At 42.0% G+C, this 23,045-nt stretch overlaps 3 protein-coding genes across 3 annotated transcripts; 1 reads left to right on the top strand and 2 right to left on the bottom strand.

Moving 5' to 3' along the window:
• Window positions 1-881: 881 nt before the first annotated feature.
• On the bottom strand, window positions 882-10,434 carry pck2 (phosphoenolpyruvate carboxykinase 2 (mitochondrial)). The gene is made up of 11 exons (XM_014975952.2): window positions 9,994-10,434; window positions 6,121-6,333; window positions 5,850-6,034; window positions 4,809-4,879; window positions 4,473-4,608; window positions 4,199-4,386; window positions 3,946-4,108; window positions 3,647-3,862; window positions 3,270-3,407; window positions 2,861-2,956; window positions 882-2,648 (listed from the first exon to the last, which is right to left on the bottom strand). Exons 1-11 carry the CDS (start codon window positions 10,023-10,025, stop codon window positions 2,179-2,181), a joined length of 1,908 nt encoding a protein of 635 aa, XP_014831438.1. The 5' UTR covers window positions 10,026-10,434; the 3' UTR covers window positions 882-2,178.
• Window positions 10,435-15,509: 5,075 nt separating this feature from the next.
• Window positions 15,510-19,790, top strand: psme1 (proteasome activator subunit 1). The gene is made up of 11 exons (XM_014969422.2): window positions 15,510-15,734; window positions 16,018-16,050; window positions 16,129-16,191; window positions 16,308-16,409; window positions 16,973-17,030; window positions 17,362-17,459; window positions 17,544-17,612; window positions 17,712-17,779; window positions 18,873-18,927; window positions 19,076-19,162; window positions 19,543-19,790. The coding sequence occupies exons 1-11, from the start codon at window positions 15,696-15,698 to the stop codon at window positions 19,621-19,623; spliced, it is 753 nt and encodes a 250-aa protein (XP_014824908.1). The 5' UTR covers window positions 15,510-15,695; the 3' UTR covers window positions 19,624-19,790.
• On the bottom strand, window positions 18,608-22,230 carry fitm1 (fat storage inducing transmembrane protein 1). The gene is made up of 2 exons (XM_014969420.2): window positions 21,850-22,230; window positions 18,608-20,954 (listed from the first exon to the last, which is right to left on the bottom strand). Exons 1-2 carry the CDS (start codon window positions 22,134-22,136, stop codon window positions 20,282-20,284), a joined length of 960 nt encoding a protein of 319 aa, XP_014824906.2. The 5' UTR covers window positions 22,137-22,230; the 3' UTR covers window positions 18,608-20,281.
• Window positions 22,231-23,045: the final 815 nt, after the last annotated feature.

The following is a 23,045-nucleotide window of genomic DNA, read 5'->3' as shown; positions in this document are numbered from 1 at the left end:
AACCAGCAGATTCTGTGACTTTAATAGTTATGGCTTCCAATCTATACCTTTGTTCTCCGATTTTATTTCTATAAAAGTATTATCCTAGTTAATATTTTTAGTAATTCTAGTCTATTTAACCCAGATATGGATTAATAATGTTAATCTTTTGTTTGTTTGTTTGTTTTAACATTAACCTGTAGAAATATCTGCTGGTTTCATTCCTACTGGTGAGACCGACAGTCTTCCCCGTGCTCTTTAGTTTGTGTTAGTTTCCGAACCGGGCTTCCTTCCTGCGCGTCTTTGGATCTCTTTTGTTTCTTCCTGACAATTATTCACAGAGAGGAGGCCATTGTTTGCTGCTTTGAATTTTTTATTTTATTTTTTCTCAAATGGGGAGGGGTAACTGTTTGGATCACTTTACATGTTATTAGTGGTGACATAAACAAACAATTTACTAAATTTAGAAAGAAATCTTGAACGTTGGTTGCGTATTTATAAAAAAAAAATAAATAATCAAAATAAGCAAAAAGTAATTTAAACTGAATTATTGAGATAAGTGACCTAAAGCTTTCAATTTCTCTGCAATTTATTTTGAACAAAAATTCTGATTCAAATGAACTTTTAGATGATATTCCAATATATTTATTCAGTTTTGTTATATAGCTGTCTAATGAAGTTTATCATTGATTGTCAAAAACAAGGTCTCAGTTCCTCTATTATGTTTAGTTTACTTCTGTTATTGGCAGGAAACATTTGCAGCGCTTCTCTTTTGGGTTCATAAGCATGCAAATCTGTAGATGAAGTGACAGATGGTTGTTATGAACCCAACATCCGCCTATTTAACTCCACTGGCCTGTTATTTAATGTTTTAAAGACAAAAAGCGAAATGAAACAGTAAATGTTTTCAAAAGGCACCATTTATTTTTCAAGTCACTGTTCCCACATGTTAAGATTCTTATACATTCCACTTTTATATATAAAAAAAGAACCTTGAAAACACCTGATAATCTCCGAGGCATTTATTGGTCCGACTTTTCACAAACTGAGTGTAAACATCAGCCGAGATTTGATATCATACCGTTTAATCACAGTCATTACACAAGTGGCAGAGAGAATAATTTGTAGAAATCTTAAAAAACTGTAGTGAGGAGTTAGCAGACATCTTCATCAAGTTGAGCTTAACTTAATATTAAAATGCATTTTATGACACTATTAGTTTTTTTTTTTTTTTAAATAAACAACTTTAAATGAGTAAAAACTTTCTTTAAAAAAAAAGCTCTTTGGTCTTCAGTCTGTAAACTCTACAAAGGCACTTTACGGTCACCCTGATTGGACGTCAGCAACATGCCGGCAGGTATGTGTGGACGGAGGTAGTGATGTTAGAGTCCTTCTAAGGATACGTTCACACTGCAAGCGAACTGACTCAAACCTGATCTTTTTTTTTTTTTTGAGGAATGTGGGAGGTCGAGTTACCAGGTCAGACTTTTTAGAATAAGTGTGAGTCTACATGTGGTGCTGAATCTGACTCATACTATTTTCTTGAGTGCTCTTTCCAGCATCTCCACGTCACAGTGATGTGTCGCCCCAAACAAAATGCTGAATTTCGCTCTCTTTTTACTGGTGCAATTCCTTCTCAGTGCCTGCTGGCACATTAAAGTAAATACACTATTTTTTTTTCATGTTTCCTCCACCAAAGATTGCTGTGTTACACTATAGTTGTTTTGCACATTCAGGTCAATTTGTAACCGCGAACAGTCGCCACAGAAGTCAAATACGGGCAACATTTTAAGAGTAATGGAATGAACGGCTGTGCAAAAACAAAACAAAAAAATTTGATTCCAGAAAAAAATCTGATTTGAGCATCGAGATCTACAGAGTGAACGTGGCTTTTTAAAGTAGGTACGAGTTGAACTGCAAACTGAGCCGCCTTTACGCAACTGTTGCACCATTCATAGTGTCCAAAACGTAGCTATTGCATTTTTGAGAACTAACTGTGTTCACAGGCACAGAGAAGGTTCAATCATCTGATCTAAAAACTTGTTCATGTCTTCATTTATCACAGGAAAAGCTGTTTTCTCAGTTAAACATGATCTCCTCTGCGCCTGTGAACCCAGTCATAGACTCTAACTGACCCTGATGAATCCTGTTTCCTGAGTGCCTCTCTTAGCTTAGATTAGCTTCTTGTCCCTGGCTCGTCTAAGCGTGGACTCTGTCCTCCAACGCCTTCAGCTCCGTCTCCACCTGAGCAGGCAGATCAGCACCGACCTGCTGAGTGAAGTACGCTCTCAGCTCCTTCGTCTCCTTCTGCCAGAAAGGTTTGGGCACATCAAACAGGGCGCCCATATCCACCTTGCTGCCCAGACCTTTGGTGTCGATGGCACCATCTTCTGGCAACCAGCCAATGTAGCTCTTCTTGGCCGCTTCCTCTTCCCTCTCTCTGCCGCAGCGCTTGAAGATCCACTCCAGCACGCGGGCGTTTTCTCCGAACCCAGGCCAGAGGAAGGCGCCGGTGGCGGGGTCCTTTCTGAACCAGTTGACGTGGAAGATCTTGGGCAGCTGGGTGGGGGCCTTCCTGGTCTGCATGCTCAGCCAATGGGCGAGGTAGTCGCCAAAGTTGTAGCCAAAGAACGGACGCATGGCGAACGGGTCGTGCATGACCACCTTACCTGGAGGAAGAGCAAAATAACACAGTCAATCAAAAAAAAGGGCCTGGGAAAAGGTTATATAACAGTGCAGGGTTTCAGCAGGTTCCAATTTAAGACTTTTTAAGACCATTACGAATAAAATTTAAGACCTAAATACAATAATGTAAGACTTTTTATGGATGTGCAGCATTATTAATCCCCAATTTACCAGTCAGGTGGGTAAAGACATGTACCTTTATGCTCTGCAGCTGCTGTGGCCTCTGATCTCATTGCAGCTCCAACAAACACTCCATGTTGCCAGTTGAACGACTCGTAGACCAGAGGGACTCCTGCAAACATCAGCATTACTTCATGTTCAATGCTGCTCTGGGTTTGAAATGTTATTAAATGTACCAAAGTACAATATGATTACATTTGGCCTGTAATGGTTTTCTTATGCAGATGGAAAATGTTGAATGTTATCAAAATTCCAAATATTTGGAAAAAATAACCTTTAGTATGAGTATATAGATAATTACCTATAAGAGTAGCAGCAGTTTTGCTGAAAAAAAGTCTTAAAATAATATTTTCTTTCCTACATAATAAATAAATGCTTCATTGTTCTAAATTATATAGTGTGTTTTCTATATGAATAGAGCAAACCTTCAGGCCTTCTGCCTCCAAAGATGATGGCATCGATGGGAACCCCTTCCTCACTCTCCCACTGGGGGTCAATGATGGGGCACTGACCCGCCGGGGCACAGAAGCGTGAGTTAGGGTGGGCACATGGTGTGGAGCTTCCTGGGTGCAATAAGAAAGATTGTACATTACATTATATTATGTTTGTATATTACATTCTTCAATTTTTAAAATTGGAACTGACATTACTTTAGTACACCACAAGATGGTGCTATACTCACTAAACTAAACTTTGTGGCAGAACTAGTAATATTCATAAAAGTGTGTAGAAAAGCTTGATTTAGGAGAATTTATCGGTCTTTTACGATCTAGAATGTTTGAATATCCGAGTCTGGTTCTACCTGGTTTCCATGTTTTGCCGTGCCAGTCGGTGAGAGTAACCCCAGCTGCGGGGGGCTCCAGCCCCTCCCACCACACTCCTCCGTCGCTCGTCTCGCCAACATTGGTAAACACCGTGTTCCTGGAGATGGTGGCCATGGCGTAAGGGTTGGTCTTGTCCGAAGTGCCCGGAGCGACTCCAAAGAACCCGTTCTCTGGGTTGATGGCCCTGAGTTTGCCTACCAAGACCCGACAAGCTCGATTTAACACACAGGGACATGAGGGACGGCGTCAGTGTGTATCTTGATAGGCTCACGCTCACCTTGACTGTCGAACTTCATCCACGCGATGTCGTCCCCAACACACTCCACCTTCCAGCCAGGGATAGCAGGCTTCATCATGGCCAGATTGGTTTTACCGCAGGCGCTGGGGAAGGCCGCCGCCACGTAGCGCTTCACGCCCTGAGGGTTGGTGATTCCAAGGATCTGGAGACGGAAAAGAGTTGTGAACAAAGATAGAAGAGGTTCCACAGTGCATGGACACTGTTGTAATATCTTTTTTCTTTTTGGTCTCACCAACATATGCTCAGCCAGCCAGCCCTCATCCTTGGCGATGCGAGAGGCAATGCGGAGGGCAAAGCACTTCTTCCCAAGGAGAGAGTTTCCTCCATAACCGCTGCCGAAGGACATAATCTGCCTGGTGTCCGGCAGGTGAGATATTAGGACTTTGTCTGGGTTGCAAGGCCAAGAGTTGACCAGAGGAGCTGGAGGATGAGAGAGTTAGAAAGGTGAATGTAAACACAAACGCATCCCACCTGAACTTATTCAGTCCGTGAGAACGTTTGAGTACCTTTGAGCGGGAAAGGTCGTCCTAACGAGTGCTGACAACGGACAAACTCTTGTCCTTCATATAGTTTCTGCAGAACAGGGGAGCCCATGCGCGTCATGATCCCCATGCTGGCTACGACGTACGGCGAGTCTGTCACCTGAAAGATCCGCAACGTGTTCACGACAAGATCCCTGGGCAATAACCATAAAACTACACAGATTCTAATTAGGCTGTAACATAAACCACAACAATAAAGTCCAACATCACAAACAGTCACAACTAAAAAAAAACAGCAGGGTTATTGTTTTATTGCAGGTTTTTTTGCTGAGTACAAGGCATTTAGAGAACAGATAGTACCTGGACGCCATATTTACTTAGTGTTGAGCCGACAGGTCCCATGCTGAAGGGAATCACATACATGGTCCGACCTGCAAGGGGAACCCAGAGGTAAATATACACATTAGGGTTGCTGATTTCCAAATTATTTATGATAAATGTCGGCAGTAATGCTTGTATCTTTAATGTTAGAGCAGGGTTCATGGCCTCTTGTACCATTACAAATACCTTATTTTACTAGAAGACTTACTTACAACAGCAACCACTATTAAATAAGCATGCTAAAGGAATTAAAGGACTAAATATTGCTCCATATCATGTAAAGTTCTCAGAAGTTCACGTGTGGGTTCCTGTCCCTATACCATAAAGCATCAATGCTTCATCTAAGCACATGAAATAAAAAACTTCAGACTGTTTTCTAAACTGACTGAAAGCAGTTTAAAAAAATGATGCCAAACTGCTGGATCTCGACCACAGATGAAGTGCAAAACAAAACCAAGAGCTGAGTTAAGGAAAGTGCAATAAAGACAAGAATCGAACCTACACAAGTGTAAAAAGGGAAGGTTATGTTGCCTTACAAAACAAACTTTAGTATTAATTTTAAACATTCCGAAGGATCAATTTTAGCCCCTATGAAGCAACAAAACTGAATGGCAATATTGATGGATGTGACCAGAAGGACAAAGTACCCATCTGTTCAAACATACAGAGATACTGAGGGTGAAAGACTAAAGTTGCTTAGAGTTGTAAGGATGATCTTATGTATATTCTTAAACACCATATAGTTGGTTGTTTATTGTGGAATATCCTTCAAAATCTGAACTTGGGCATGGCAGTGGCTAACAGGTAAAGTGCATGACCCTTGCATGGAGCCCTCAGTCCTTTACGCAGCAATCACGGGTCCTGCATCATTTACCTTTCCCACATGTCTTCCCTTCTCTCACAAATTACTTTCCTTTCATTTTGCTATGAACTTGAGCCAAAGAAAACCCTTTAAAAAAATGAAAACTTAAAAAGTTGAAGGTGGCAAAGAAGTGAGGTTAAAGGCATCGTTCAACCTACCTGCCATGCACCCTGGGAAACGGTCTTGTCTGGCTTTCTGCCAGTCCGACTCGCTCATCCAGCTGCCCAGCTGGCTCTTCACCCCTCCAGCAGGGATGGGGATGGTGTCTCTCTGGTTTTTGGTTACAATCACAGTTTTGCTCTCCACCCGGGCCACATCCTTTGGGTCTGTACGGGCCAACCAACTGCCAAATAGAAAACTTAGCTGCAGAACAACTGCTTCAGAATAAGCTATCGAGGAAGATCGGCCAATCATTCGTGCAACTCCTACCAGTTCTCGTATTTGGGAAGCTTCTTGACCATGCCGTCCCTTTCCAGTTCGGCCAGGATGTTGGCCGTTTCCTCAGGAGTACCGGTTACGACGTGGACGTTGGCGGGCTTGCACTCGTCCACAGCTCCCTTCACAAAATCAGCCACGGCAGGTGGTAGAGAAGGGATGGAAGCCAGAGACCGGACCCCGACACTGGCCCCAACACCACCCTGCCTGTAAGAGTAGAACACCATGCTTAGACTCAAAGTGACTAAACTTTAATGAAGAGGTAGTGATCAACTACTCCTGGTTATTTGCTCATTGCCATACAGAGACCCCCTTCCTATAAGGTACACCTCATGTTTCAGAAGAAACTTGTTGTGTCGAGTCACAGATGTATCCTTCTGCCTGAGAGTGGACACACATTTCCCATGTACTTGTTTTTCTAGGGCTGCCAAGTGTAATCTAATGTTTCCATGTGACTGCAGGGGTAGCTGTGTCTTGAACTGCTTTATGGGAAAAAAGGGTGGATTGGTCTTTTTCAGTTTGAGCTGAAAACCTCATAATGACATCTGTGGACAAAGAGAGGCCTGTGGGGGAGCCAAGCTATTGTTTGTCAGCAGCATAATATTCATGTACACGAGCCAGTGAGTGGTGGTTGCCATGTTTACTGGTAAAACACAAACCTGTGTGCGTGTGTGTGTGTGTGTGTGTGTGTGTGTGTGTGTACCTTCTGCCTGTTCACTACCACAGAACATACAGTGTTATCTGCTCTGCCGTGGCCAACTCCATGTTGTTGCTTATTCTTTGTATATTCAGCAGCCATTAGCAATTAAAGATTACTATTACAACAAAATTTAAAGTTTAGCTGGTTTAACAGGCAACACAAGTCCCAAGCTTTCATTTCAGGGATGTTTGGTCAAACACAGGCAAGTGACTCCCAGGTGGCGTCTTTGAGTGTTTATTAAGCGAACACCAGGCCCACACAAATACTTCAATAAATGCATGCAGATAAACTCGTAAATCTGGTCTGAACATACAAAGTGTACGTGCGGCAGGTATGTTGATGAACGTGTGTCGTCACAGCACGAGGGCAAAGAACCAGAAACTTAATAAAGTGGAGGCCAAAACCTTCTTTGAAGTTGTGCTTTGAGAATTGCTTAACCATTGGCGTGAGAGCAATTAATCATCAACACAGTCAAGCTTGTGCTGAGAGTGCAAGTAAATGTGCCACAAGACTCAGAGTGGAAGTGTCCATCTTTGGTCTTGTTATCTTGGAGATAAACTGGAAGTTACATCAAGCAGCTGGAGCGCAGGAGGTGGTCGGCAAGAAGATAAACCCTTTTTTGGTTTCTGAATACCGACGGTTGTGGACCATCGGTCTACATAGGTGTACGCAGCTGGGAGTTTCAATGTTCACAATGAAAACACCGACTTTGAATGTTCCACATGTACCATATACTGTCGTGTTTGCCATTTGATTTTTATATTTGAGCATGTTCCTAGATGGGTTACCTTTGGACCTCAGATAGGTGGGGCTGATAGACATGCAGGTTTGCTGATATTTGGCCATAAACTAAATCTACAAAACACAAGACAGCTGCTAAGATCTTCCTCCAAGCACACAATGCCCACCGCTTTGTTTTTGTTAACTTGAAGTTGTGAAAACAGAAAAACAATAAAGTATTTTTAGTTTCCCCTAAAATATTGCTCAAGTCTTATGTTGTTCTCTTAAACCCCATATTGTCTATTGTCTTGCCCAATGAGCTGAATTAAATAAAAACCACTAATGATTTGTTGTCAGGCCAACAATGTTTGGTTAGAAAAGCACAAAATGAACTTTCAACACAATTAAATTGTTTGTGTGGGAGCTTATTGGGTACTCAGTATTAAAAAAAAACAGTGGCTACAGAGTGAACACAAATGATTTGGAAGCTGTGAGAACATAGCTGCTCTCTAGCTGGGAAGGTTAGAACAACACTGAACATTTCTAAGGGGGTATTTTGAATTTGTTTTATAAACCTAGACTGCAGTTGGTTATCTTTAGTCCTTAAGCTGATCAAAGATGAACCGTATACTATTCGTGGTCCATTGTGTCTAAAATATTTAAAAGAAATTGCAGCTTGCTGAAACACCTTTGTACGTTGATACTGGCTAGCATTCACAAAATAGAAAATCCAGGATTGCTGTTGATTTTCCTTAGCGCTGAACCCCCAGAAGCAGAGACAGCAAATTTAGTGTCTCCTCTTAAGTGTATTAATGCATATTTAGGTACATGTGGTTTTGGAATGATAGTTATAAATTATTTTAGAGAGGGTCTCACATATTCACAGATTTCAGCTATTCATGCACAGTTGAGCTCGCCAACCCTTGTGAGTTCCTCTGTAGTTCTATGTTGAACACAACTAGTGATTAGCAAAATCGTATCGTATCGTAGCACCCCGACATTTCACATATTGACCTGCATATTTAATTATTCATTGAGCTGAGCAGATCAATTACAGATCAGTGAAGTGGAAACTGAACAAAAGAACCTGCCACTGTCTTCTGACCCACATGACAGACAGACCCCTGCCCAGAAAACTTAAGGATAAAGACCCTCTGTTCGCCTTTTTTTTTTGTGATTCTGGATGAAACAGTCTCTTCAGTCAGATCTGCAGTGAGTCAGTCTTTTCACCACACAGGCAATCAGTTATCCACGTTATTCCTGTCATGCTGTTAATTACTGTAACTGGTGAGGTATAGCTAAACATTATGATGACTGTGTCTCGGACTGAGAAAGGAAATGACCCGGATTGGATTTTGACTTAAATTTGTTAGAGAGAAGCTTGTTAAAAATTAGAGTTACATGGTGTATAACTGATAAGACTGGATTAGTCGTTTTGTTCTTTCTTCTAATTTGCGTCTTTTTCAAGCTGGTGACCTTTGCACTAGTTTCCCCCCTCCTCAAAACTGCTTCCAGTTCTCCACCCAGTTCCCATCCCAGACCAGATATGCTGAAGAATGTCGCCTCACGGCACGTTTTGCAAGATTAACGAGGTTATAATCTGGCAGGAGGAAAACGAGACTATCCAGCAAGGAAAACATGGAATCCTGCTTTCAGTCGTAGGACGTTTCCTTGAAAACGCACACCTCCGATTCGACAAGCCAATCCACACACAACGCAGGCCAACACACCTCCTCTCCCACCTCACCACCCCTGCCTGACAGATCCTGGTTGAACGTCGAGGGGCCAGAGTCTGAGGCAAGCAGCAGCGTCACAGCAGACAACATGCACACTTGTTGAATTATATTTCGCTTCCAGTGACAACTGCACTCGGCAACAGGCCTTCAGGTAGAAATACAAACAGAATGCCCCATTGATGCTCACACACACACACACACACATACATATACACACACTGCACACAAAGTGTCAGTGTCTCTTTGGCATGCACCTTTAGAGATGAAGTAAAAGCACACACTATTTGAACTGGTTGCTCACTTTCACTGCAGGCTTCCTGTGTGATGTGGCCTCATCACAAAGCCTCCGGCGTGCAAGGGTAAAGAGAATGAAGAAAATGAATGAAGGAACGGAAACTGAACACAAATTCACTGCTTTGGCAAAAGACACAGAGATGTTGTTTTCCTGAAAGTCAGTTGACGTGGAGCCGAATCAAGTCCGACTAGTTTCTGACTGCAGCCCGCAGAAAAAGTGGGGAATCACTTTTTCCCCACTTTTCTTTTCTTCAAGAGTTTCCAATAACTCTTGAAGAAAAGGTTTAAGACGATAAGTGGAAGTAAACAGAGTGGACAGATTTCGCTGTCAAATAATAATAATAATAATAATAATAATAATATCAGATTAGTTGAACTGCATCAGAAAATATTGAATGACACGAGTAAAATACTCACCTTCGTATAACTCCTAATAAAAGGCACGACATCTTTTGGTGCTAAACTTGGACTGATAAGTTTAAAAAAAAACGGCAAAAAAAAGCCACATAAAAGTTATCTGCGGTGAGGGGGGAAAGGCGAATGACTGCAGCTAAAGCTCTTCACAGCTCATATCTGTTCTCTCACTGAGGACCTTGTACTTTGCTCCAAATGAAACACTCAGTAGATGCTGTCCTGCCTCTGCTGACCCACGACCGGAGCGGACTGATGGCTCCAAGGCGTCCCCACGCTGCTTTATCACGGTGAACTGCAGACGCTGGACTCGTAAGCTCGCAGAAGCGGGGAGGAGGCGCTTCTGGCGGAAATTTACATATGTTGTTGTTAGTTGGCTTGTCCGCAGTTTGTGTCCATGCCAATGATGTCCCTAAACCAGGGTGCTCGCCCTGTTCCTCCCGGATGATGCAAGCCCCGACAGTTCCTGCACTACAGCACGTAAAAACTGACGCAGAGAGGCTCCGGAACAACCCGGAAGCACGAGCTCAAGCGCGGAAACAAACTCAAAACAGACTCCTTGTGCTGTTCATACACGGTGATAAACACGTTTCAAGCTCGGTTTTTAGCTCTCTTTTTTTTGTCAAAACATCACAGTTTAGGTCTTTTAAGTCGTAAAATGTGCGTAAATCCAACGCATCTTATTTTATTATTATTTCTAGTCACTCGAAAATAACTTCTCAAACCCACATAATGGAGACCTGGGATGACTGTGTCACTTTTTGCTTCAGCTCATTTAACTCCTTCTTTCTTGGGAATAAAGTTATCAAACCAACACACGTTTTTACCTGAAATGGCTCTAATAGGAAGCCCTGTAAGTGTACTTTGTTGCAACTTGTAACAAATGCAGTGAGTTGAAACAATGAGACAAAATAGCGGCTACATTGTAGATTCCATTTTACAAGTGTATCTGAGAAGTAGAACTATATCTGTCACTCTTTATGATGGACAGAAATTCAAACACCGCTCCTGTTGACTTTATAGTTCTCGCTGCATATTCTCTATAAAGCAACAAACAGACATGTGGAGTCAATTTCTGACATTTCTAGACTAAAATCAAGCTATTGGTGATGTACTCTTGATGTATTAGGGTTTGAAGTTGATCACAAATTGTTGGTTTCTGTTCCTCGGGTTCTCAAGAAAATTAAGATCTGGCAGGTTTTCTTGTCACAGATCGAAAATTCAACTCAGTTTACTTATGTACCAACTTACAATAAATGTGGTGTGATGGTACTGTACAGATGATGACTTCAAACGTGTTCAGTTAATACCCGTTTAAATAAAGCATACAATACAATCATATGGGGAAAACATAGTTAAATACATAATAAACTAATCAAAATGATAACGCAAAACAGACACATTAACATATAATGCCAGTTGGTAGATGGTTATCTTTTTGAACCAAATGCGTAGAGTCATTGATTTTGCAGTAATCTTTCCTATGGCAGGAGTTGCTAGTTGTTAGAGTCGTTAGAAGTTATTGCAATAATTCTCAATGTTTCACTTGTGACAAGGTGTTCCATTAATGCTGAAAAGATCGTCGACGTTTTGTGGCTGGATTGTTGGAAGAAGTTACTCTGACAGGACCTTTGCCTTTAATCAGGACTGTGTCCTTGAGCAGGATTGGATCTGAATCAACCCCACACATGTATCGCATCACAATGCTTTACTGTAAAGTTGTCCTTTCTGTGTCAGGTAAACATGTTTTCTGTGTGACCTAAGCAACAGGAAGGATTAAATAACAGCAGAAATATTATCTTGTACATTATTTTCCATCCAGCAGAATTTTAGTCTCTTTTTGGGGGTTTTGGGTTAAAGTTGCCTGTCTTGTTACAAACCCATTGTTGGAAAATCATACTTGACCATACTTTTTGCAAGACTGATGAGTGATTGCTTTTAATATAAGAGAAGCCATGTTAAAAGTAACTGCAAAAGCATCTACTTCTCTTTTTCCAGCTACCTATATAGTTTATAAGACAAACCAAAACAACTACGTACTTTGGCAAAAATTCGGAAACTTACATGTTCTCCTGACATGTAAGAGATGCTGCTTTTCACTTTCTCGTTTATGCAAATGTGTTTAGTAGACCAGCTCAGAGATAGTCTCAAAGTCTAGTATTCTGGGCCTCTCTGTGTTCTGACTAAAGCAGCAATCCAAAATGTTTCCAGCTGTGAGAACACAACACCAGCAGATCCCACAAAATGTAGCTGCAGGAAAGTCCAGACCTAATTTTTTCTACATATTGCCAGCACATTGTCCGATGTTCATGTGTGGAAACAGTTGTTGAAACTATAATTACAGAGCTGCAGCTGATTTGAGACAAACACTAAAGGAGGTTTAGCACAACAATGTTTCAGAGCACAAACGGTCTGTGTCGAGCTAACACACAGAAACCCTGCGCTGCCAGACATGCAATGACACTTAACTTGTGGATTACATTGTCTGGCACCACTTCTGTAGACAAAGTGCAATTTCTACCAAAACAGCTTAAAGGCCAGGAAGAAAATAAACCTTTGCTGTATTTGAAATTTGAATGGCAGATTGAATGGATGATTTAGATAAGGGAGAGTTTTACAAGTAGATAAGCTTTAACAACGTAGCAATGATGGGTCCATTTGCGGTGCCTAGCAAAAGTATTTATATCTCCTGAACTTTTTCTGACTTTTTCTGTTTGTTGTGGTACAACCATAAACTTCGGTGTGTTTTAACTGAAAGATCATCGCAAAGTGGTAGAAAAATGTGAAGATGAAAGAAAAGAATCCATTTTTTGTTGCATTTTGTTTCCCATATAAATCTGAAAGGTGTGGTGTACATTTGTATTCATCCCCCATACTCTGTTACTCATGAATAAAGTCCAGTGCTGGGTTCAATGGGCTCTTTATCAAAGTGCGTCCAGATTAACGCTAGAAATCCCTTTTGCAGGTCACCACAGGAAACTTCTGGAACAAGGTGATCTGGTCAGACGAGATCACAACTAACGTTTTTAGATGCTAAAAGCAAATGAAGCCAGAAAACTAACACAGCACTTTAGCACACCATCCCTACAGTGGAATATGGTGGTGGCAGTATGATACTCAGGGGATGGCTGGAACTAAGTGCAGGGCAATCCTGGGAGATGATGAAAAAGGCCGGAGTGAAGGTATACGCTCTCCATCAGAACAACTATCCTTAGCATGCAAGAGGGTTTATGAGTATATCAATGTCTTAGAATGGCCCAGTCAAAGTCTATAGAACCTGTGGCAAGCACCATCCAAATTAACAGAGCTTGAATTCCCAGTTTATTTTTGTAATACTTGAAGGTGCAAGTGTTGACTATGTTTGTAAGGGAATTAATATTACATCAAGTTACAATGCTTGGAGAGAAGACCACAAGAAGACAATTAAATAATTATAAAAATATTTCTATGAAGTGATGTAAATAAGAATCAAATAAAATATTACAGAATTACACTTTTGGTAAGCGCTACAGTTGTTTGTGCGAGTGGCTGATGGTGCTTACGTGGCTCGCTGTGATGACTTTTATGCAACTGGATGCAAAGGAAGGAAACTACATGCCTGATCTGTTTTTATATGTAGCTACTGGTGGTTGAGTGGGTCAAACCTGGTGCAATAGCATACTTTCCAAACACAGAAGCAAGTCCAAAGGTTCCCTGTGCACCTCTTTTCTCTGTGCCCCACTTTTCACTTTTTTTTTTTTTTGGAGATATGTGAACTTTGTCCAGATCATTTCTCAACTGAACTGTACCGAACTCTGTGAGCTTTTAATCACTCACCCAGTCAAAATAAGTCAATAACAGGTTCTGTTTTCAGTGCAAACAAGTCCAGCCTTTGCTCTTTGGATCCTGCCCTGAATTACATGATTCCTAAGAGTTAAAGTTCATCAGCAGAAAACAGAGTGGTCCACACGCAGCCTGTCACACACAGCAAGTGATTATATCTAACAAAGGCGATTCATCCCTCTTGTACGGATGTACTTGCTAACACAGTAGTGCGGTATAAAACGACGCACTGTAAACAAGCAGAATCCTGTTAAGAGGAGGAGGCTCTGTCCTCTCTGGAGCCTTTATTTGTTTGACCGGATCAGGTTAACCGCAGCTCTGTCCACAACAGTTCTGATGAAAGAGACCCCGTGACAACAGATGTGCGACAGCAGGTCCAATCGTTCAAACTCAAACTCTGCATTCAGTAAAAAAGTTGTGTTGCTACATTGCTGCCACTACGTAAGTCTGGCATGAGAGATGAGCCTTGTCCTCAAATACCTTTAAAATTTCAATTTAACCTCCTCACATTAGTTCCTTTGCCGTGTTAATAAAGTCACTAATGCCAAATAGTCTTAAAAAAAGAAGAAGAATGTGACTTGAAAAGGACAAACTGATACAAAAAGACACTGGAAACAGATATAATGTTGTATAACGTTGTATTTTCATGAGCTTGTTCAAGGGCTGTTAATGTTTGTACTACATGTTCTCCTCTTGTTTGTCACAAACCCCTTCAGAACCCCTGAGAAAGAAACAGCGACACCAAGTGGAACCAGGCAGAACTAAAACTTTTGGACTAATTTAAACAAGTTCATTGAGTCACTGGAGTAAAATGGGGGGAGAATGGGGAATCTAAAAACGAAACATAAAATAAAAATAAAAAAATAAAAAAAAATTTTTTTTTTAAATAATAATAATAATAATAATAATAATAATAATAATAATAATAAAGAGATTTTTTTTTATTCTACGCTATCTTTACTTTGTTTTAATCAGCCTGTGAAGTCCAAATTGTGCTCAGTTAGTACAAAGGGACCCAAAGTGGGAACCATTAGCCCTCCACCAGCCTGAATACACACCAGTATGCTTACATTTTGTTTGTGCTGAATGTATGCCATCAGCTCAATGCTGCAGTGGAATCAAGCAACATTATTCCAGTCTGTTACTGACCAATTTTAATGACTCTCTGAACTGAAGCATAAATCTCATGTTCTTAGTTGACAAAAATAAAAATAAAAAATGCACCCAGAGTAACCTTCTGTTACTGCAACCTTCCTGCTTCATGGTTCAAAGTCTAGCGCATTCAACCATTGTGTTCTGAATATCATTTGAATCGGGGGAGTTTTTACCATCTTGAACCAATTTGGTAATTCTTGACATGGATGAACCAACTTAAATTGTATCTAAATCAATTTAAGATTTCACTAACACTTTTTCGTGCTACCAGTTTTCATTGAATTGAAATTGAAATTGAAAAGCCCTACATGTCCTCTCCAGATACCAAAAGGAATTAATTCAGTAGAATGCAGGGGGTGGGAGATATTCAAGTTTAGAAATGTCCTCTACAGAGGACAAAAATGAACTACTGGTAGTCAGGAGGTAGCTTTTCCTGCCAGGACCACTTGTTCTGGGAAGAGTAGCGGTGGAGTGGCTTAAAACTACAATGCCCACAATTCACCGCGACAGCTCGCAGCGAAGTGGGGGAAAGTACGGCGTTGTCACAAAAAAACCCTTCTACTTTCATTTTCGCTCTTTATGCTGAGTAACTCTGAACACTTTCCGTGTTCTGCACGGCGTCGAGTTTCACAGTGAAAAACGCGTATTTTCCCTCTTCTCAATCGCTTTTGCCAAAGCTTAATCATTCTTTTATAAGTCTATTAAAATAAGTTTTCATCTGCAGAGCGGACATGGCTTCTCCGGGTATTCAACTCGAGTCGAAGAAACAGGTGAGCTCCGCGGCTAGCATGAGATGTTAATCAGAGCAGTTTCAAACGCGCTGTCTCTTTAAAACACCTGGACGGAGAGGTAGTGACGCTAGCAGGTGGGCTCGGGAGGAGGGGGTCAGCTGTGTGTTGGCTTTGATTAGCAGGCAGACATTAGGGCTGGGGTCAGGTCAGGTGAAGGCTCAGGTTAGCTTCACGGCCTACAGTAGCATTGCGTCGAGAAATATAATCCGAGCAGGCTGCAGGCTGTCACTATAAAAGCTCTAAAGTGATATTTTTGTTTCAGGTGGATGACTTCTGTCAAAACCTTTCCAAGGAGGTGATGTTTTATTTTTAATATTTTTTTTAAATATTTGGATTTTTGAGTGTTTGTATTGACGTGAATTGTTTTTAACAGGCAGAGCAGTTGCTGTCCAAATTTTTTCCTGAGAAGATTGAACAGCTGCAGATGCTCCTGAAGGTAGGAGGAACTTCCCCCCCTTCTCATCACAAGTTCTTAGAAGTGAAACCAAAAACATTCATGGTGTATTTTATGAAAAAACATCACACCTTTTGGGGTTTTTATTGTTATGGCAGACATCTTTCAGCTGCGATGACCTGGCTTCCCTGAAGGCACCACTGGACATCCCAATCCCAGACCCGGCCAAAGAGGAGGCTAAGCGCAAGAAGAAGGAGGAGGTCGGTCCTGAACAAAAATTGTGTCCAGCTCTGACCTGGATTAAATAACATAAATATAATGGGGGTTTTTTTGTTGTTGTTTTTCTTTTTTTATGTCTCACTTCAAGCTCGTTAGCTCAGTGTTTTTATCTTTGATATTACCTTTAAATACGGCACTGAAAATGATTTCTTGGCTACCATGGCAACAAATCTCTCCAGGACTTTCATTGACCAAAAGATGTGTGGGCCTTTTGTTTCAGATGATGCATAATCCCCTTCAATATTTTTATTTGGCAGAATAACTCCCACAAGAGGTGTTCACATATAAATAAAACAAAAATAAATATCCTTACATAAAAATAAATATTACATCCTATCTGTAACATATTTGATGTCAATATTTTTCAGGGGATTAAGTGAAAATGATCAGTCTGCTAAGTTTTGGAAGGAAGCTTTATTTTCGAATGTTTTTAAATGTTGGTACATGTTCATTTTAAATAGTCATAAAGCGCACCTGAATAAGCTGTTAAGCAGACAATCGGTGAAAAACTCTTGTCAAGAGACTTTTCGTTCTCGTGTTGCAGAAAGAGGCGAAGGAAGGGAAGAAGGACAAAGACAGCGATAAAGAGGAGGAGGATTCAGGTAAAACCGGAACAAAGAGGAGCTGTTTCCCAACACCAATCACGTCGCCTTGCTAAAGCATTCATAACACATGAAACTGCGTTTTCTCACATTACAGCTACAGACTTCAATGTGTTTCGTGGGGGTATCATGTGACAGGCCAAAACAAAAGTAGAGCAGAATTAGGAAGTGAAAGAAAAAGGAAATGTAAAGAGGGGGAGTAAAGGGGATGGGTACTTTACCAAGGCCCTGCAAACTGCTGATTAGAACAACGAACAAAACTAATTTAATTCAGAAAACGGCTCTAATTCTGCCTCTCTAAAGTATGCATGTGTGACTCCGTGTCCTCTAGGGCCTCCTTGTGGTCCCATCTGCAGCAACGAGAGAGTGGAGAGTCTCTTGAATGAGGTCAAACCTGAGATCCAGACTCTGAAGGAGAAGCTCAACACGGTCAGTCTATCGTTTTAGTCTTTCCGGTTACCTCCTGCAGATCTGTTAGACCTAATTAACGAGTCGGACGATGTTTCCTGTCAGGTGTCAATGTGGGTGCAGTTGCAGATCCCCAGGATTGAAGATGGCAACAACTTTGGAGTGGCCGTACAGGTTGGTAACTATTAAAAATCTGCTGGTAAAACGTAGACGTGCTTTAACGCTGTTGGAACGATCTGGAGCTGAACTTTCAACGTTCGATCTCGTTAACAGGAGAAAGTGTTTGAGCTGTTGACCAACACGCGCACCAAGATCGAAGCATTCCAGACTCAGATTTCAAAGTAAGCGCCAGCTAATGCAGGCCGGGTTTTTGGCCAAAGATGAGAAGGAGCTGGTTTAACTTCTGTCTCTGGTCCTTTTCATTCTCACTCGTCAGTTCTGAGTTTGCGACTGCAAATGTGTACTTTACATCAACAGATGGAGGGGAACACAACAAGGGCTGTCGGGTTGTGTCTGTTGGGTAGCATTTCTGATACCCTGAGCTTTGATTTAAACTCGTATGAATCTGAGTAAAGTGTAAAAGTGACAGTTTTTTAGCCAAAGATTTTCTGAAAATCAATAATTATCCCTGTTTACTCCCTGTGTTTGTAGGGGCAACAGACAACAATGCCTTTCAGTAGTTCAAGTTCGTAAATACTTGGGACACCTCTTTAAAAACGCTTGTAACTTCCTATTTTAATAATTAACACTCTAAATATAACTTAATAAGCATCAATACACACCGTGGAAACTGTCTTAGCTCTACTGTATAAGCTAATACCTACAGTCTTCCTTGTCTCTGCTCTTAGCCAATCAGCAGCCAGGAAAATAAATGGTGCTCCTGGATTGGCTGGTTTGTATACATCAGCCAATAGAATGTCTAGTAGCATTGTGCCTTAGTACTTCTGCTTCCATAGCTGCACTTTCTTGAGAATATTCTAGATATACATTTTAAATATACGCAGATTTTTCTGCAAATAATTTTGAGTCGCATTACACAGAAAATCTGCAAATACTGAATCAGAATGTAAAAACCAAAAAGGCCTTCTGTGTTAGCCTGCTGCTAATCTTTTATGGACAACCAGACCTTAAGAAGTTTATCACAGTCCAAAAGAACAAAAACCATGGCATTTTTTTTTAAAGTGTGAAGCTTTGTTCTTTATTTGTAACACATTCTGTGTGAATACACAATGGAGCAAATCATCTCTGCTAGGGCAAAAAACAGTTTTTCTTCATGACAACATCCAATGTTTCAGCCAAGCACTCTGCCAGAAGCTCGGTTGTCACCTTTCAGTCTTCTGCTCCGTCTTTGTTACTTGTTTCTACTGGTTAAATTATGACACGCTGAGGCCGGTAACCTTTGGTGAGCAGCTCCTCTTGTGTTTGTTGCGCCAGGTATTACAGTGAGCGAGGCGACGCTGTGGCCAAGGCCTCCAAGCAACCCCATGTGGTCAGTAACCGTCACGTTTATCAGCCAGAGACCTTTACAATCATGTGGTTGCAACATGACAAAATGTGAACAACTTCAACTTAAATCCAGCATGCACTCTCTCTCTCTCTCAATTTTTTTTTTATTTCACTCCTCCTTTCTGTCACAGGGAGACTACAGACAGCTGGTTCACGAGCTGGACCAGTATCAGTACAGAGAGCTTCGCCTGGTGGTCTTGGACATCCGCAACACATACGTAAGACGCCATACCTCCACGCTGTTGTCAGACTGATTAGAAAAAAGTTGTAAATCACATGTATTAAAGCGGACACGGCCATCTGCTGTGTTTCGAATCAGATATCCAGCATGTAAACGATTCCAGCTGCGTCCGAGCAGCGGGGCAGTGGCTCAGTGGTGCCCCTGTTAATAGGAAGGCAATTAAACGAATTGCTTTGCTGGTGTTTAAACTGATTAGCGCGCCATATCCCATCCAATAACCCATGCTTCTCGCCCCTTTGGTCTTTGTCCTCCAGTGTTTGACGCTGGCAATGAAGACGGCTCACTCGGGTCTCATGTCTCCCTCGTAATCATTTCATCCTGCTGTTTCTCTCTCTCTCTCCTTCTCTCGCCCCTCAGGCGGTGCTGTTTGACATCATTAACAAGAACTACGACAAGATTAAGAAGCCCAGAGGAGATGGAAAAGCTCTCATCTACTGAGACCAGCTTTTTTTTCTTCTTTGTTTTTTTTTTAGACAAGCTACTGTTCTGTGACACTGATTGAATTCCAAAACACACACGTCCTGGCAGAGATGACGTTCTCTCAGAGCGCTGCATGCATGTTGTTTCAGATTACAAAAAAAAATAAAGCGACAGGATTCTTACAAGTGTTCTGCTGATTAATTTGAACAAACTTAAAGGGGCAGTGTTGCGTAAAATTGACTTTTTTTGAATTTCTATGTTGTTCTATGCTTTGATTCCTTTAGTCTCCCATGGCAACCACTCAAAAAGCAAAAACATTTGCTCTCGCCAACCGGCGCATTTTCAATGCAGCTACTAACTGGAGCTGCAGCCGAGCCTCTGCCTCCCAGAGCCAGCAGCAATAAGCGAACACCTGAGTGTCTGCTGAGCTCGTGAAACGCTCTAAGGAACGACTGTAGATGGGAAAATGGTGTAAAGTTGTTGGTGACTTCCTGAAGGTGGCAGGAGCTTCTTAAAGAGACAGAGACCCAATTTCAAGATGTTCAATTGTGAAGTCAAGTTTCTTCGAAGTTATATTTGATGTATAATTTTTATAACAGCTGAAGATAACAGTTACTTGATTGTGCTATAAAATGGCACAATGTACCCATAAAATACACAATACTGCCCCTCTCATCTACTGGGAGTGTTTATCAGAGTCTGTGCCGCTGAAGAGGCCCTCTCCGGGTAAACCAGGGGACCCCTGACTGGGCGTGAGCCGGTACCATCCCTGATAGAGGCCCCTCCACCCCAGGTAGCCCAGAGCTCCTCCCAGCTGCTGAGACGGCCACGCAGGGAAGTATGCCAGCACACACAGGAGCAGGACCATCCATATGATGAGTAGAACTACACAGAGGAGGAAGAGGACTCCCAACGGAGAGCTGGGGGACCTATGAAGACGCCTCTCCTGCGCCAGGTGGCGACCGAATACGGACAGTTCCTCCACAAGCAGCAGGCAGCACAGGCAGAGGACGAGCGTTTCCTGTGACACTTCGTAGCCTCTCCACATCATGTTGGCCTTCAGGCACGACGCCTTGTTCTGGTTTTCATGCAGGAGCAGCAGAGGCTGCCCCGGGGCGGGGGAGCTGTGGGCGTCCTGGACGGGCGCCAGAGGTTCGTAGCAGGCGCCGGCTGCGTCCTCCAGCAGGGTCAGAAGGCGCCGGCAGCCCCACCACAGCAGACCAGCGAGGCCGATCCGAGAGAGGTGGCGCAGGGTGAGGGAGACGGAGCGGCGGGCCGAGAAGGAGAGGAGGGAGACGAAGGAGCCTGTGAGGATGCAGGTCCAGCCCCAAGTAGACCTGAGGAACTTCCTGTAACACGGAGAGGAAGACATATGGTTCAAAAGTCTGTAAAATAGCATGAAAACATAAACTTACCTGCCCAGGACACTCCAAATTATTCCAGGTTTCAGATGAAAAGGCAAAAAAATTGTAAAGATAAAATAAATGTCTTGCATCTAGAAATTGATCTGGTGTCAAAATGAGATTATTCAAACACTAAGTGAGAAGCAGAGTAGGGCAGAGTTTTTACCCTTTGCCATCTGATCTTTGAAGGAAACACAAAGTGATTAAAGATAATGAAATATAAAGGAGTAGCACAAATATATGTTATAAAACAATAAATGAATCTTAACTACTACTCTGCCAATAAGTAGCCTTACTTTGTGCAGAGGCCATTTTAACTTCCCTGGATTTGGACAAAAACAGACTTTATAGTAATTCATCTGTAAATTTAAAATGTAAAATATGTAAATAAGTATCAATATACAGTAAGTGTAAGATTATTGTTAATTAAGGCTTGCTAGCCCCAGAAAAGAAGGGGATTCATTTATGTCATGATTTAACATGATTCTATGAGGGGGCGGTGGGGTGGTCATGGCCCCCGTTAATCCACCCCTTGGGAACGCCACTGTTGAAAGTTAATCATTCGATTTGAATACAAATCAATGTTCTCGGCATGAATATTATTCCTTATAACTGGAATTACCAAGTTACAATTTTAGTTTCACCCTCTTATACACTCTTGAGTGTTTTTGTCATATTCCGTTCGTCAGTCTTTATGCATCAAGTATTTTCCCTGTTTTTCATCAACTTGCTTCTCAGCCAACACAGCTTTCATGTAAAAGCATTTCATATCCATCAGTCCCCATAAATCACCCGCATTAGAACCCAAAGCTAATCACTTTTTGTCGCTGAAAGCTCTCACCTGTACAGGTAGTGGTTGCCGTTGGCGAAGATGCTGTACCTGGACACCCAGAAGCTCAGCAGAGGCCCAAAGAGGACCAGCCCTGACAGCATGAGGTGGAAATGCCTCCGGACCAGGCTGCATCCTAAAACCCAGGCCAGCAGGCGGGTCACCAACTCCAGAGCGGCACTCAGAGGTCTGAGGATGAATCTGCCCGGGAGAATCAACTCCGCCGCTACCTTCTGCAGCTTTTCCAAGTTGACTTCTGCCCCGAAGCTTTTCCAGGAGTTTTCGGTGTTTGAATCCATGTCAGTCGATGGTCTTGTTTGTTGCTTAACAAGCTGGCGTCCTGTTGGTGTCTCTCTTTTGACTGTAGAAGGCACACAAGTCCCACTTTGTGGCTGTCAGGCATGCAGCAGACCACATGGTATATAAAAATATAACACCTCTGCCCCCTTTTACCCTTAAAATCCCCCCACCCCCATCCGAACACAGGCTGAAAGAGGAGACGTGTCCATGCAAGCCGCTGCTAATGATCCCATTATTTTTTTTCAAAGCAGTGGCACAACACCAATTGCTAGTGTTGACACGACAGCTAAGAATACTAGACACTCATAGCTTCTGTTATTTTCTTTTCATTTTTGCTGTCAAATTTTAAAGAATTACTCCTACATAGATAATCTGTCTTCTTTTTCTGACTCTCCTTTCATTTCTCTAATAGAATTGCCTATTTTCAGGTTTAAAATTGCTGCAGGCCTGCAATTCGCTCTAACAAACAGCTACATTTCACACAATGCTTTCAGCCTTTTTATTTCCAGTGCTGGTCATCAGGCTACAACCCTTTTAAGCCTTTTTTTTTTTTAACTCTGAGCAAAAACACTGACCACTTCCATTCCTTCCATTAGATTCCTGTGCTAAAAACAGGGTCAGCCGGGCCTGCTACTCCCACGACGAGCTTACAGACTCATTCTCTGGCAGCTGAACACATTTCAGATTGAAAGGAAAACTGAAGTTGGTGGGTTTTTCGACACGATTCGAACAGTGGGCGTAAATAAACGAGCCACGCCAAAGAATCTCAGTCTAATTTTAGTGCGCTTGCAGTATGGCTGCCACTACAATGTCCTTCAGGCCTCTGCTGTGGTTACTGCGGCCAGCCGCTCATTGTTTATTGTTTGTCGGACGCATTTCAAGCAGCTCCCCTGGTTAAGCGTACAATT

The sequence above is a fragment of the Poecilia mexicana genome, unplaced genomic scaffold (assembly GCF_051168715.1).
Source record: "Poecilia mexicana isolate PSO_F unplaced genomic scaffold, ASM5116871v1 scaffold_20, whole genome shotgun sequence".
NCBI lineage: Eukaryota > Metazoa > Chordata > Actinopteri > Cyprinodontiformes > Poeciliidae > Poecilia > Poecilia mexicana.
Note: the sequence above shows the minus strand (reverse complement) of the source record. Positions and strands in the feature narration are given on the sequence as shown.

What these genes read in the sequence shown, in the direction of transcription:
- pck2 (XM_014975952.2), bottom strand. Translation starts at nt 10,025, where the DNA reads ATGTCGTGCCTTTTATTAGGAGTTATACGAAG. An exon ending in ACGACCTTTCCCGCTCAAAG is followed by an intron (nt 4,387 to 4,472) that starts GTACTCAAACGT and finishes CTCATCCTCCAG; the next exon opens with CTCCTCTGGTCAACTCTTGG. An exon ending in TGGAGGCAGAAGGCCTGAAG is followed by an intron (nt 2,957 to 3,269) that starts GTTTGCTCTATT and finishes TGATGTTTGCAG; the next exon opens with GAGTCCCTCTGGTCTACGAG.
- psme1 (XM_014969422.2), top strand. Translation starts at nt 15,696, where the DNA reads ATGGCTTCTCCGGGTATTCAACTCGAGTCGAAGAAACAG. An exon ending in TTCCAGACTCAGATTTCAAA is followed by an intron (nt 17,780 to 18,872) that starts GTAAGCGCCAGC and finishes TTGTTGCGCCAG; the next exon opens with GTATTACAGTGAGCGAGGCG. An exon ending in CCTCCAAGCAACCCCATGTG is followed by an intron (nt 18,928 to 19,075) that starts GTCAGTAACCGT and finishes TTTCTGTCACAG; the next exon opens with GGAGACTACAGACAGCTGGT.
- fitm1 (XM_014969420.2), bottom strand. Translation starts at nt 22,136, where the DNA reads ATGGATTCAAACACCGAAAACTCCTGGAAAAGCTTCGGGGCAGAAGTC. An exon ending in GGCAACCACTACCTGTACAG is followed by an intron (nt 20,955 to 21,849) that starts GTGAGAGCTTTC and finishes TCCGTGTTACAG; the next exon opens with GAAGTTCCTCAGGTCTACTT.